Source organism: Pezoporus flaviventris, unplaced genomic scaffold, assembly GCF_033815535.1.
Source record: "Pezoporus flaviventris isolate CSIRO_AGI_PZ_B2104156 unplaced genomic scaffold, CSIRO_AGI_Pfla_v1 ptg000037l, whole genome shotgun sequence".
In the NCBI taxonomy this organism is placed as follows: domain Eukaryota; kingdom Metazoa; phylum Chordata; class Aves; order Psittaciformes; family Psittacidae; genus Pezoporus; species Pezoporus flaviventris.
Window position 1 is genome coordinate 23,885,093 of NW_026892585.1, and position 16,088 is coordinate 23,901,180.

The following is a 16,088-nucleotide window of genomic DNA, read 5'->3' on the forward strand; positions in this document are numbered from 1 at the left end:
AATCCTGGCAAATTTGCTTGGAAAGAAACATGTTTTCTCATTTGCTTTTTATGTGTTTAATATGGACAAAGTATTCTTCCATCACAAGGCAAACAGGAGAAACTTGACAACAAAGTTAAAACTACTGCCATACAGAAACAAACTGCTAAGTGTGGGGAGCTGTGCCTTCTTTCACATGAATTTGTCAGACTTAATCAAAGGGGTGAGGGGTTTAGCTATATGCCAGAAAGCTAAATGCTTCAGGGCCTGCTTTCCAATCTGAAAGGTTTTGCTGCATGCAGCTTAAGAGATGTTCCGCCCGCATTGCAGCATCACTGCAAAGTCTGGGAGCTGTGGCCAATCTATTTCCTCTTTAAAGCATGTGCACACACTAATTTTATCATTGGCATAAAAAAACCTGTACAGGCCAGACTTCTAAGCTTTACCAGAATTCAAGACTGCCTTTTGCTCTGTGAAGAGATCAATACAAAGCAGTCAAACAAAGTAGAAAACAAAAAGAACTGTTTAACTTATCAGACTTGACTGCTTATCCGAAAGCAAAATAAGCTGTTCAATGTTATAGCAAACCAGCACATTTTTATCTCTTACCTCTCTGACTTCATGGAGTTGACCAGAACGTTGGCTCTTTGCTCTTCGAGCAGCTGCAGGTGATTTGTGATGTGTGATGGTTACAACAGTTGGCCCACTTTGATTCATATGTCGCTGGCCACTAGGAGATGCAGCATTAACTATCCCAGATGGCAGCAGAGATGAGCTTCTACTTCGTGAGGATGAAATGTTCTAGAACAAGCAATGGGATGCTGATATTAGCAACCTTCACACAAGTAAATAATTTACAATTCAGCCTACAGATTGTGCTGTTCTACTTCACTCAAAAACCTAAATCTGGAGGTGTAACTCACAGCTGATTTATTCCTTCTGATACATCTGCATTGCTCAGCAGGGATCTTCTTAGAACCATTGTTGCTGTCACCTTTGTTTCTTGGATTGTCTGAAATTGACCTTCACAAAAATCTTCACAAACTCTTACATATTAACATGCTGCTAAATTCTTGCAACCATACTTTTTAGGAAAGGTTAGGAAGGGTTTTGCAGATAGAGTAATAACAATACCAATACAAATACCTTTTATGAAGACACTGATCTATAATTCACCAAAATGCTGCGAACAGCAAGAAAATGATTCTTAATGGTTTCACCTGATGAACTTCTGAAACTGTGCAGTTCTGTTTTCAGCACAACAGAAGCTGTAATTTTGGCAAGGCAAATCCACACATCACTTAACCATTAACATTTAAAATTAAATATGGCTTAAAGAATCACAATATTTTGCAGTAAGCTTGGGATAAACCCCAGACACAAAAAAAGGCCAGAAATAAATCTCCAACAGTATCCACAGCATAAATACTCTTAACAGACAACCTATAAAATCAGACTGAATATTCAAGAACTTTCTCTGTTCCAACTGTGTCAGTGTTGCCATCTTGGTTTGTTTGCTGCAGCCCTCAAACACAACTTTTTTAGGACAACAATTCTCATTCAAGCTCAGATGTGCACTAGAGCACCGCAGGATATCATATATAGAAGTGCAATATAAAAGAGCTTTTCCCTTCTATTTAAACTATTGACTGCACCTGCAAGGTTAAAACTAAAACAGAAAAACCGTTGCTTCATGAAATACAAACCATTTCAGAGAGTGAAGTGCTATAATTAGTAGCCTATGGGTGAAATAGCAGTTCACCTCTGCTACAAGCCCTGCACAAGTAATACTGGCAGTCTTCAGCATTGCTAAAACAGTTACCATAGAAATGGGATACTACTCTCGACTCTGCTAGTACATGCAACAAAAATATTACTTGGGCACAATCTCTCCCTTTATTTCTCACAGGTCAAACTTTGCAATTCTGTGGTTATTTCACATAAAAGACTTCCCATGCAAGGTGGACAGGTTCCAGCTAGCACGGCAGTAAGTCAGGCATCCTGCTACCACTACACTGCCTGTAAAAGGCAGATTATCTGGCACTGCCAAGAAGGAGGAGTGAAGTTAAATGATCCCTCTGTCATCCCCACACAAAACTAGACTTCAGACTTCCTGAGGCATTTGGAGTTTTAAAAAATAGGTATCATATTCCCAGTGTGCAAAGAGCTGCAGCACACACAGAAAGAAGCATTACTCCATTGGTCTGAACTACATTTACAAACACTTCCAAAAATGATGGTCTGACTCTGGTATTGCAACCAATATATTCTTCACTACTATGACTAAGAAGATTATAATAATAAACATCTGTGGATTCAGACATTCAAAAATTAACCATCTTGGCTGATCATTCACAATTGCATTCAAACTCGATTTGACTCTAAGGCAAAAATAAAGGGGTGGAATTTGTCAGAATGGCACAGAAGGCTGCCAGGTTTTTAATTCATCTTCCATGTGAAAGACCATTGCTTAGACATAACTGCAATTAAAATAAAGGTATTCAGGAGAAAAGAGGGGATGACAGAGACTGAGTGTGACTGAATATCCTTTTTTAAATAGAAGTTTCACAGAAAAAAAGCTATGCATAGTATATAATAGCAGAATATATTAACTTATGTTTGGTTTTTAAACTGATTATAGCATTACAATACTTCTAAACTAAATTTAGGCTGCAGAGAAAGAACAGGATCATTTCCCTTTTTTCAGCATAAGATCAACTTATCTTTCAGTTTAATAAAAATTATTTTGGTTTTAGAATGAAATCCGAGTATCGCTGACATTCTAGTATCATGTGACCACAATATTAAAAATACACAACTGCTACCTTTATATAGCTAAACTGATCCTAAAACTCAGATAAACAGCAGCCAGGTAAAATAGTGAGGTTTTTTTAAAGGAAAAAAAAGCAATATTTTGTGAAAAGTGCAGTTATGTTTTGATTTTCTTGGGGAGGGAGAGTGTGGAGTTACAGATCTGCAAACAACAAAAGTAACATAAAATATGAATAAATTTGAAATATGAAAAAAATCCATGTACTCTTTCTGTTTAAATACAGAACCAGAAGGAATGTCAAAAGTAAGTTAGTTTTCAGAAAGAACAGCTGCCAAAATAATCTCATTTAACCTGCACATGTCAAGTAGTATGTTCACAAATTGGAATGCAAATATATTCTAAGTTAACATCGATACAATTCTTCTTATTTGGCAATTTGATGCTATTTTTCCCTAAGACAGTGTCAAAAAACTGCAGTAACCTATCTGCAGCTGACCTGCAGATTACATCAGACACGTTGACTGCAGCTCACACCTCATTCACAATGTGCCTTTCACCAAATCCCATTTACATTTGGGAGTCATAAATTTGATAGTGAACTACTAGTACAAAAGCTGCTACCTAGCTGCAATTTTTAAACTGGCTTTGTATCACAAGTCAGTCATGAACACATTTCCAAGAAACTGATTATGTCCATTATTTTAGGAGTCATCTTCATCCAAATCAGATTTTTTTCCTGCAAAATTTGCTCTAGTTCACATCATATCACAACTCCCTGGGCTACATCAACTGTATTCCTAAACTGTGACTTAAGGCAAAATAAACAGTCTACAGGTCCATAGCGCATTAAGACAGCTTTTCATTAAACTTTGCAAAAGCACGTGGCAGCTTACAGCAACTGTTGGCGAACAGCCATTTTTAGGGCAGTTTTTAGGGCATTTTCACATAGTTTTTAGGGCATTTTAGAGAGTTTGTGAATCAGTGGGTGTCGTGGTTTAAACCCAGTCAGGTAACTCGTTCGCTCACTTCCAGTGAGTGGTGCCGAGCTGACAACAATTGAAGTCCGTGTCCGTCTCCCCCCCCCCGCACCGGGGCTCTCCCCTTCCCCGCTCCCGGAGGAACGGGGAGGAGGATCGAGAGAGTGCAACTCCTACGGGTTGAGACAAGAACAGTCCAGCAACAAATCACCACCGCTACTATCAGCTGAAACAATGATAAGGGAAAATAACAAGGGAAGAGAATACGATACCACCGGCCAAGAAAGCGAGTTCCACCCAGAAGCCCCTGTCCTTCCGGGTAACTCAAAGTTACCCCCCACCCCGGGCATGACGTGCTGTGGTATGGAATACCTCCCTGGCTAGCCCGGGTCAGGCGCCCCGTCTCTGCTTCCTCACAGCTTCCCCTCCTCCCTGGCAGAGCATGAGCCTCACAGAGTCCTTGGTCAGGGTAAACATCACTTAGCAACAACCGAAAACATCGGCTTCACCAACACTGTTCTCAAACTAGAAGTCAAAACACAGCACTGCACCAGTTAACACAAAGGAAAAAACATGACTGCTACTGCTGAACCCAGGACATTATCCACCCCTTATTCCATACCATTCACGTCGTGCTCAGATCCCACATTTTCAATACACCATTACTCTCCCACATATATACATCCATATACATACAGACCAAGACGAAAAAATCATTTTTTAGTGCATGGACCAATCCCTATAATGCTGCCGAGTCCATTCAGTCCATGATGTTCCAAGTTCATTCTCTGTTGGGATGATGGCTGGAGGGAAGTCAGGGCTAGTCGCTGGTGACCTGGAGACATCTAGTTGATGGGCTATAAAAGCATTACACAGCAGGCAACGGCATACAATTGAGTTCACTGGCTGTTTTCCCCTAAAATCAAATCCCCTTGAGGTATACATCGGACTTCCCCATCTTCCCGCATTACCCACCAAGTATATCCAGGTCCCTGAGCAAAAGCAATCCCACGAGTGGGTTTGCCTTTACCTGAAGCAGGAATAACCCAGACTGTCTTCCCCAGCAAATTCTTCATATGCACCACGGGAACTTTGTCCCCCTCTACAATATGTAAAAGTTCTGACTGGGCTGGGCCAGCCCTGTTGGCAGATCCTCTGGTGTTGACCAACCAGGTGGCCTTTGGTAAATGTGTATCCCAATGCTTGAAAGTTCCCCCACCCATCGCTCTCAGTGTAGTTTTTAACAGCCCATTGTACCGTTCGATTTTCCCAGAGGCTGGTGCGTGGTAGGGGATGTGATATACCCACTCAATGCCATGCTCTTTGGCCCAAATATCTATAAGGTTATTCCATAAATGAGTCCCATTGTCTGACTCAATTCTCTCTGGGGTGCCGTGTCGCCACAAAATCTGTTTCTCAAGGCCCAGGATGGTGTTCCGGGCAGTGGCATGGGGCACAGCGTATGTTTCCAGCCACCCGGTGGTTGCTTCCACCATGGTAAGCACATGGCGCTTGCCTTGGCGGGTTGGTGGCAGTGTGATATAGTCAATCTGCCAGGCCTCCCCATATTTATACTTCAACCATCGTCCTCCATACCAAAGAGGCTTTAACCGCTTGGCTTGTTTAATTGCAGCACATGTTTCACACTCATGAATAACCTGGGCAATAGTGTCCATTGTTAAGTCCACCCCTCGATCACTGTATGTTGCATCTCTGCCCTGATGGCCTGAAGTGTCATGGGCCCACCGGGCCAAAAATAATTCACCTTTATGTTGCCAATCTAAGTCCATCTGAGCCACTTCAATCTTAGCCGCTTTATCCACTTGTTGGTTGTTCTGGTGTTCCTCAGTGGCCCGACTCTTGGGTACATGGGCATCTACATGACGTACCTTCACCACCAGGTTCTGCACCCGGGCAGCAATATCTTTCCACAGTGCAGCAGCCCAGATGGGTTTACCTCTGCGTTGCCAGTTGCTCTGCTTCCATTGCTTCAACCACCCCCACAGGGCATTTGCCACCATCCATGAGTCAGTATAGAGATAAAGTACTGGCCACTTTTCTCGTTCAGCAATGTCCAGGGCCAGCTGGATGGCTTTCACCTCGGCAAATTGACTCGATTCACCCTCTCCTTCAGCAGTTTCTGCAACTTGTCGTCCAGGACTCCATACAGCTGCCTTCCATCTCCGATGCTTTCCCACAATACGGCAAGACCCATCAGTAAACAAGGCATACTGCTTTTCACTTTCTGACAGTTTATTATATGGTGGGGCCTCTTCAGCACGCACCACCTCCTCCTCTGGTGACATTCCGAAATCTTTGCCCTCTGGCCAGTCCATGATGACTTCTAGAATGCCTGGACGACTGGGATTTCCTATTCGAGTTCGTTGTGTAATTAGTGCAGCCCATTTACTCCATGTAGCATCAGTTGCATGATGTGTAGAGGAGACCCTGCCTTTGAACATCCAGCCCAGCATGGGCAGCCGGGGTGCCAGGAGGAGCTGTGCTTCAGTGCCAATCACTTCCGAAGCATCTCGAACCCCTTCAGAGGCTGCCAGTATCTCTTTCTCAGTTGGGGTATAGCTGGCCTCAGATCCTTTGTATCCCCGACTCCAAAAGCCGAGGGGTCGACCTCGAGTCTCCCCTGGAGCTTTCTGCCAGAGGCTCCAGGTAGGACCATTCTCCCCAGCTGCAGTGTACAGTACATTTTTTACATCTGGCCCGGTCCGGACTGGTCCAAGGGCTACTGCATGAACTATCTCGCGTTTAATTTGCTCAAAGGCTTGTTGCTGCTCAGGGCCCCATTTAAAAGCATTCTTCTTCCGGGTCACATGATAGAGAAGGCTTACAATCGAACTGTAATTTGGGATGTGCATTCTCCAGAACCCCACAGCACCCAAGAAAGCTTGCGTTTCTTTCTTATTAGTTGGTGGAGACATTGCTGTTATCTTGTTGATCACATCTGTGGGGATCTGTCTACGTCCATCTTGCCATTTTATTCCCAAAAATTGAATCTCCTGTGCAGGTCCCTTGACCTTACTCCGTTTTATGGCAAAACCGGCTTTCAGCAGGATTTGGATTATTTTCCTCCCTTTCTCAAAGACTTCTTCCGCTGTATCGCCCCACACAATAATGTCATCAATGTATTGCAGGTGTTCTGGAGCTTGCCCCTGTTCCAGTGCAGTCTGGGTCAGTCCATGGCAAATGGTAGGGCTGTGTTTCCACCCCTGGGGCAGTAGGTTCCAAGTGAACTGGACACCCCTCCAAGTAAAAGCAAACTGTGGCCTGCACTCTGCTGCCAAAGGAATGGAGAAAAATGCATTGGCAATATCAATCGTGGCATACCACTTGGCTGCCTTTGACTCTAGTTCATACTGAAGTTCTAGCATGTCCGGTACGGCAGCACTCAATGGTGGTGTGACTTCATTCAGGCCACGATAGTCTACTGTTAGTCTCCATTCTCCATTAGACTTTCGCACTGGCCATATGGGGCTATTGAAGGGTGAGCGGGTCCTGCTGATCACCCCCTGACTCTCCAGTCTACGGATCAGCTGATGGATGGGAATCAGGGAGTCTCGGTTGGTGCAATATTGCCGCCGGTGCACTGTTGTGGTCGCAATTGGCACTTCTTGTTCCTTGATTTTCAGCAACCCCACAGCAGAGGGATCTTCTGAGAGACCAGGCAAGGTGGACAGCTGCTCAATTTCCTCAGTCTCCAAAGCAGCAATACCAAAAGCCCACCAGTACCCTTTTGGGTCTTTGAAGTACCCTCTCTTGAGGTAGTCTATGCCAAGGATGCATGGAGCCTCTGGACCAGTCACAATAGGGTGATTTTGCCACTCCCTCCCAGTCAGGCTGATTTCAGCCTCCAGCACAGTCAACTCTTGGGATCCTCCTGTTACTCCAGAAATATAGATGGGTTCCACCCCTTGACAGCTTGATGGCATCAGGGTACACTGTGCACCGGTATCTACTAGAGCCTTATACTTCTGTGGGACTGATGTGCCAGGCCATCTGATCCACACAGTCCAGTAAATCCGATTGTCCCCTACCTCCACCTGGCTGGAGGCAGGGCCCCTCTAATGGTCGTCACAGCATTGGACACTTAAGTCGTGGTGAAAGGGATTATTCTTCATTATCACAGGAGCTGGAGTAAAATCAGCTCTTCCACTCCATCTGGGAAACTGCTCACCAGAGACTGAAGCCGTAGCTCTCATGGGACGATCAGTCTTGGCCCTTGCTCCCCTCTTCAGTTCACTCACCCGTTCCTCCAAAGCTGAAGTAGGTTTTCCATCCCACTTTGTCATGTCTTCTCCGTGATCCAGCAGGTAAAACCATAGGGTACCCCGTGGCGTATACCTTCTGTATCTCCTCTCTCGAACAATAGGACGTCTTTTGTTAATAGCTGAGACGTGTGTTGGTACACGTGAGGAGCTGGATAAATCAGATACATCGTCCCTCAATTTGTCGAGGTCCTGGGACAGTTTTTTCACAGCTGAGATGATGGAAGGAGTGAGATTGTCTTTGAACTCTGGGAGTTTATGAACCATTTCATCCACTGTTAGTGGTACTATGTCATTCCAGGTCACTGTTGCCAATGAATGGGCATATGATGACGGTGCATTCCGTGTGAGTTTTCGCCACATGGGTCGTGTACATTCAACTTCATCTGGATCTATAGGTGTATCCCCGTTATTCGGCTTGATGTGATAGATCATCTCTACGATGGCCGATTCCCTCAGAGACTGGATGCCTTTGTCTATAGTAGTCCACTTGGCCGAACGACTCGTAACATCGTCCTTGTACGGAAACCTTTCTTTCACAGCTGCCAAGAGCCTCCTCCAAAGGCTGAGGGACTTTTTCTCTCTTGCAATTGCTTTGTCAATTCCCCCTTCTCTAGCAAGTGATCCCAGCTGCTTGGCTTCTGTACCTTCTAGTTCGTGACCATCGGCCCCATTACTCCGAGCATCGGAGTAACCAGGTGATGATGTGCTCCTCTGGTTGACGGGTAAAATCTTTTCACATATTCCGCAGCTCGGTTGAGGTCCGAGGTCAAGAAGTTACCTCTTCTTCTTCTTCTTCGTCATGTGATGATGACTCCTGATCAGATTCTGGACCGGGTGGTGAATTCATTGGTTCTTCATCTCGCTTCACCCTTTTTGCCTCCTTTTTGCTTGTTCTCTTGCGTACAGGGGCAACCGATATTGGTACGAATTGGTCCTCTGGTTTGGCTGCAGTGATTATCACTGTGGTTTGAGTAGTGACTGTACTTGTTGCTGGGGGTGGTGTAGCTACCGTGCTTGGAGCTGGGGTAACCGCGCTGTCTGTTGCAGTTGAAGTTTGAGCAGCTGCTGTACTTGCCACTGGGGTAGCTGCGCAGTTCATTGCAGCTAAAGTTTGAGTAGCGACTGTCACTTTGCCCTCAAATCCGCCAACATTCTTTTCCTTTTGAAGGTGCTGGATAGTGTTGAACAAGGCCCTGTAAGCATAGGCCAAGCCCCAGCACGTTGCCGTGATTTGTCCATCTCTGGTATGGCCAGAATGACCACACACCTCATTTAAGTGTTTTACTAATTCTTCTGGATTTTGCAGTTGTTCGGTAGTGAAATTCCAAAATACTGGAGGGGCCCACTGACCTAGATACTTGCCCATACTATCCCACACACCCTGCCACTCATGGCTGTCCAGCCTCTGGGAAAATCTCTCGGTCCTCCTACATCGTCGTTTGACCCCAGACAAGACCCAAACCTGAATCTGCTTAACTCTTGAAATCAGTAGTGGGCAAAACACACTCTGTATGCGTGTTAGCATGGTGATTCCCATCACCATCAGCAAACAAGTCTCAACAGCATAAAAAGGCCATTCAAAAAATTCAAAACTCTCAAATGTAAATGGTCTGGGGGGACGACTAGGAGGGTAAAAGGATGTCTCCTTCACAGGTTGAGCACCTGAGAAGGAGAAAAAAGATGTGTAATTGCTAAGCACCTCCACAATATACCTCCCAAAGTATAAAGGTGGTGACCACACTGGGAACATAAGCCAGATCAGTTTCATGATCAATGATTCTATTGTATTACAAGTCATTACCATAAAGTACAATGGGATAAAAACCTTAGCCCAAGCCCCACACTTAATAAACACTAATACAGCGAATACCGGCTCTACGTAAGATATGATATACTGAAACTGTGAGATCAAGAGGAAAAACCTTGAGAGCCAATAAATCAGCATTGTGACGAGTGACTATCAATCCAGTCAGATCTGTTCTTATCTCAACCCCTCGTGCCCCACGTTGGGCGCCAAAAGTAACTGTCGTGGTTTAAACCCAGTCAGGTAACTCGTTCGCTCACTTCCAGTGAGTGGTGCCGAGCTGACAACAATCGAAGTCCGTGTCCGTCTCCCCCCCCCCCCCCCCGCACCGGGGCTCTCCCCTTCCCCGCTCCCGGAGGAACGGGGAGGAGGATCGAGAGAGTGCAACTCCTACAGGTTGAGACAAGAACAGTCCAGCAACAAATCACCACCGCTACTATCAGCTAAAACAATGATAAGGGAAAATAACAAGGGAAGAGAATACGATACCACCGGCCAAGAAAGCGAGTTCCACCTGGAAGCCCCTGTCCTTCCGGGTAACTCCCAGTTACCCCCCACCCCGGGCATGATGTGCTGTGGTATGGAATACCTCCCCGGCTAGCCCGGGTCAGGCGCCCCGTCTCTGCTTCCTCACAGCTTCCCCTCCTCCCTGGCAGAGCATGAGCCTCACAGAGTCCTTGGTCAGGGTAAACATCACTTAGCAACAACCGAAAACATCGGCTTCACCAACACTGTTCTCAAACTAGAAGTCAAAACACAGCACTGCACCAGTTAACACAAAGGAAAAAACATGACTGCTACTGCTGAACCCAGGACAGTGGGGGAGGAGGGAAAAATCAGGAATAACTATCTATACTTTCAGTAGCAGGTAGGGCTCAAGACAGCTGTCCTGCTACGAGGACACTAGGTAAGCTGAAATTCGTTATGTACACAAGGACATAGCCCAGTGTGCCTGACATTCAGCGGCATGCCTTGCCCAACAATAGTGCTATGAGATCTCCAGGGAGAGACCATCTCCGCAAGTGAGGCCCTCTCCTAGAATCCTCTCCTTCCCCTCTCAGAACAAGATAGTTACGAATACTATGCAGCAGGAAGATTAGCAATCTTGAAGTAGCACATAACAGCCACAGTCTATGCCAGATATCAGAGCCAAATACATTGGTCTGAACATCTTTTGTAAGTCCATAAGCAAGTTTTTCTTACCTCTGTGTTTTCTGTCCCTTTACACCCTTCAACCATCTCGTGCCCCAACACTTCCCACTAATGTGCCAGAAAACTCCACTAGCTCACGACACAAATCCATGGCAGGGTGGTTGGAACTAGATGATCTTAAGGTCCTTTCCAACCCTAACTGTTCTACGATTCTAGCATCTAGCTTGGAATCACTTTTTAGAGTATGTCTGTAACACACAAACCCTAAATGAGCTCAGCACCAGGCCCTCTGGCTACCCATGAAGCTATCACTAGGCAAGGCCCTATAAATATAAAAGATTACAACTTAAACTTGCAAAAGCAGTCACACACAAAGCTTGGGTGAATGTGTGCAGGAAGCAGCTTATACTGTCACTGAAAACCTTTTGAAGTGGGGCTCCACACCTCAATGCCATAAAGAACAGCAGCAGCGCACTGTGCCTACTCTGCCCAAGGAGTCAGGGCAGCAGCCAATTCCTTCTGACAGCTTCTTCCTGCCACTGCCAGGAGAGGCCTCTCCAGGAACCACATGCTCAGCCCCTTCAGCACTTTCGAATTTCACAACACATTGTCAACACCTACATCCCAGCCAAATACTTGACTCTTCTTTTGCAGAACTTCTTCAGACTAAACACAGGGAATGACAAGCACATCTTTCACACTGGCACACAGCTGTGCAAAAACTAGTTTTCTATTTTTGTTAAAATGTTAAAGCCTATGTAATGTTTTCCACAGCCAGAAACATTCTAATCACACATCACACCATAAAAAAAAACATTAAAGACACTCTCATAGGAAATCAAAGCAACTACAGTTATCACTGGATCTTTATTCCTAATCCCTGCTCTTCACCCTAGCACTGCTGGTATGACTGCCCCTCTAACTATTAGCCTATCTTGTTTTCTTTGGTCCTACTGCTCTCTGGTTTGCAAATAAATAAATAAAAAGATACTGAAAAGTCTGATGAGAGGAAGCTATTAGCTCTCCAACAATTAGTAATGCATGGTGCAAATGAGTCAAGAAATACACAGGCTGAAGCACTCCGAAAGGATTATGAATATTCTTTCCTGAGGCTATACTTTACCACTGCTCCAACTGTTTGCCAACTAATAAAAGAATAATACAGAAGCTAATAAAAGGTTAATTTGTTACTTGCCTTCATCTTAGGTTTATGACCTAAAACTAGCCAAAATACACTTAGCTAACATAGATTATAGTTAAAATTTTTTTTTAGTAGACCGTCCACCTCCAAGATAAAAAAAGCAGTTTATTGAATGCTTCCATTTGTATATCAAAGATCCTAACAACTAAAATAATGTAATTGCAAAACAGTAAGTTCCACCTCTATTAATGTTTTCACGAGTTATTCTCCCTTCCTGCTCACAAAGAAGCTGAAACGTTTTTCACCATTTACCAGAAGCAAACAGATTCGCTTATCTTGGAAAGTAAATGCAATGCTGTAGAGATCAATAAAACTCATTTCTGAAGCGAACTGCCATATCTGTTTATGGCTGATAATCACCATTTTCACAGGCATTGTGCCACAGATGTTTTCTACAGAATAATACATACTGAAATGATATTCCATTACTGTGCACATATATAGCACAGAACCAATGCCAGCACGCAGCTTTAGAGCTATGAGAAGTCATACGCTTTCAGAAAGTAATTACAATTTTGAGACATCCCTATTAAGTATTTAAATTCCCATCTACTTCTTTTCCAATGCATCTTAAGTAAACAAACACTAATAAAAGAAAAATATGGACAGAGATCTGTTTAATTTACATTATAATCATTTGCAAATATTAAAATGCAAATGACTGAATCTACATAACATCCAAACTTCGGCACTGAAAATGGATCGACTGGCTTATGATATACTTTGCACATTTGTGTAAAGCACCATCTATGATACTAACTTTTCTGACAGGATATTATAGCGCTTCATCATTCTCAATAAGGCAATACATATGTATGCTTTTAAGCAAGAGACTATGATAATCATTCCATCATAAAATCTTTTCTTCATCAAGAATCATTTGAGCAAGCTCATGTTTAGTCCTAAATCATTTTTTTTCCGTTTCTATAGAAGGATTTTGAAACAGAGAACTCTTATCTTCATGCAGCTTCCAAAGGGAGGAAAAAGGTGTCAAATGTTCACATATCTACAGCCAAGCACGGTTTCCTTCTCAGTCTCACAACTGCAAGAATTTCCAAAGCATGCTTTAATTAGAAGTACTAGTCTTTAGTTAACTTTATAGGCCAGGGTTGAGAGGAAGAAGCAAACAAGCATACCAGAGGAGGGACGAGTGAACTTGCTCAAAAGGAAGAAAGTTTTCATGTGACTAAAAGAATCACAAGAACATTCACAAAGACTTGAAACTTTCACTAAGTGAATCTGGCTTTATGGAAACAATTATCATGCAGATGTTAAAAATGCCAGTGAATAATCCATTTAAAAATGTACAATAATATTCACTTAGAATTGTCAAAAAAAACACTGCAATCCTACCCAGACACAATTTCTTCCAATACAGTGCACACTGGCACTTGTGGAGGTTCAGCAATTTGTAATTAAGCAAAATGAAACTTGCATGGGAATACCAAGAACATTACGACTATCTTACAGCATGGGAATTATTTGCTAGAGAACATTATCCTTTACTGTTGTTTTATCATTAAGATGTAAAACTAAATTAAAACAACATCACAGGCTTAGCTTATGTTACATCCACTTGTTAGCTATATAGCTCACCTCCCTACCATTCATTAGGATGCAACTAAATTTAAATCACTGCTCTGCTTAATTTACGCCACTAATTCAATCCCAGCTGAAGCTTTAAAGACAGCAAGGACAGCAAGTCACACAGCAGCATTCTGAAGCAGTCAGTAACTGAAAAAGGAAGGAAATCAGTGCTGATCTGGATCCAGAGTAGGAAGGAGGAACGTTCTCCTACTAGTGTTTCACAGGAATAGTGACACAGATTCAGCTTTGAAAATATTCTCCAAATCTTCATGTTTTCTCTTGAATCTCCTGCCAATAATATCTATTCAAGGTTTCAAAACCATGTTATTTCTCCAATATGAAAGACCAGTAGCTAAGAGGTGCTCACTGTTATTCTTGGGAACGTTACCATTGCTTGCCTTGTCATCCCATTATTTTTCCCCTGTTAATCTATATCCCACTTGCATAAGATAAATCATACCCCTCATTGCGTATTTTACACTTCCCATCCCACCTCATTCTCAAATGTATGACTCCTAAAAAAACAGCTACAAATTTCTGCCTCTCATTCTTTCTGTGAAAAAGGTGTAGCGTGTAAGAGAAGGCAGGAGCAAGCACTCAGCCTCCAACTTTCCAGATGCCTGTTCTCAGAGCTTGGATGCTGTCCAAACTCTAGAAGCTCAAAACACATGAGTACCCATCTGCCTGTTTGTGACAGCAACTATGAGAGACAGACAAGATGCGATTACCAGTTACTACACCCATCAAAGAATGGGAAAGGAGGAAAAAAAGAGTAATCCCATCCTGTTGCCAGTAAAATAAGAAATCACATCATGACAGTCCTATCACTGGTAGGGCTATTTTAACAAAATCCAGACATACATATTTTTGTCAAGTCCTCAACCATTCAAAAGGAAGCCAAACATGTACCTCTCTCCATGTTATTACAAACCTTCCTATCTAACTCCAGTCCCTAACCCCAACACGAAAGAAACAGTAAGGCAGATAAAATAGCAGCATGCTATTTTATGTAAATTTAAAATACTTTTAACAGCCTGTTTCCATTTCCATGCTAATAATAATTATATTAATGTACCTTCTTCATCTACAAGAGAAAGGAAAAAACAAACACAAAGAAATGCAGCATTTTTTGCTTCCCTTACCTCCTACCAGGCAGTGGTTTTGAAGTAAGAAACTGAGGAAAACAAAGATGTTCTACAAATGCATTTTTTCCCTAGCTTCTGGAATCTCTGAAGCATCATTCCCTTGTAACCAGTATCTGATACCCAAAGAGAAGCTTTAAAACTCACTTGTAGATGAATCTAAGTTAGCCCTATATACAATGCTAAAGTCACAGAAAATCTGCCTCTTAGATAATACTCTTTAAGACTGAGATGACAGGAGGGGAAAAGGGAAAAAGATACTGAAATACCGGAGACCAATCTGGTCAAAAGAAAGGTTCCCAGGAACAGGTAAGCATGACATTGTTTCAAGTACAGTACACTTCTGGTACAAGAAGCAGAGTCAAAACACAGAAGATGTAAATTCTCTATTTGCTTTGTGGCTTACAAAGCTGGAGAAGTAAGAGTGCTTCAGCAACAAACATATGAAGTGAAAAGTGGCCTACTCTACTCTATATAGATATATACTTGTAACACAGAACAAAAAAAAAAAACCTTTTTCCTTCAGCATTTCTATTTTCTAATAAATGGATCCAAGCTAATTGAAATGTGTGACTGGCTGTACCAATCAAAATGCATCTATACTCCAGAATCCTATGCAAAGTTTCTGTAATTCATCAGTCTAAGAAAAATGCAAGAACCCTCCTCCTGCTGTCTGAAATAACCTTGCATTTGGTTCCTCAGTTATATATGCCCACCACCCCCTCAGTCAAGGAAATCTTTTTGTTTTCTTGCACAATGAGTCTATGAAGTAGAAAAAAGCCACAGCAGTAGCAGGTCACTATGCACGACTACAAGAAAAAGCCTAGAGAGATGCCCCCCATTCTAAGCCCTTCCTGTTTCCAAAAGTTGTGTGTTCAATCTTCTATGACAGATACTGTCTTTGTATTTAATAGCTTCCTACTCACTTAGTCAAGATTTTCTAATAACATTATTCCTTTCAAGTATTCTTCAAATCTATGCACGCTTTCAGTATCCAGAGCATCCCATAATAATCTCCAGTTTTCAATAATCTGTTTATTTTTCAGTTCCTCTTATCTGAGGATCCCCCATACTGCTATTACTATTAACAGCTAGCAACTAATTTCTATTCAGCCACTCCAGAGCACTTTTTAACACTATACTTCCCTCATTTGTACTTTCCCCTCACATCACCAATAAAAAAAAGTATA

General features: G+C 42.9%; 1 protein-coding gene across 1 annotated transcript in view; it reads right to left on the bottom strand.

Annotated features, from left to right (window-relative positions):
• OSBPL10 (oxysterol binding protein like 10) overlaps window positions 1–16,088 on the bottom strand; it is a 104,411-nt gene that overhangs the window by 54,447 nt on the left and 33,876 nt on the right. Inside the window, exon 4 of the mRNA XM_061465025.1 lies at window positions 589–780. Within this exon, the coding sequence (XP_061321009.1) occupies window positions 589–780 (192 nt within the window). The remainder of the gene's footprint in view (window positions 1–588; window positions 781–16,088) is intronic.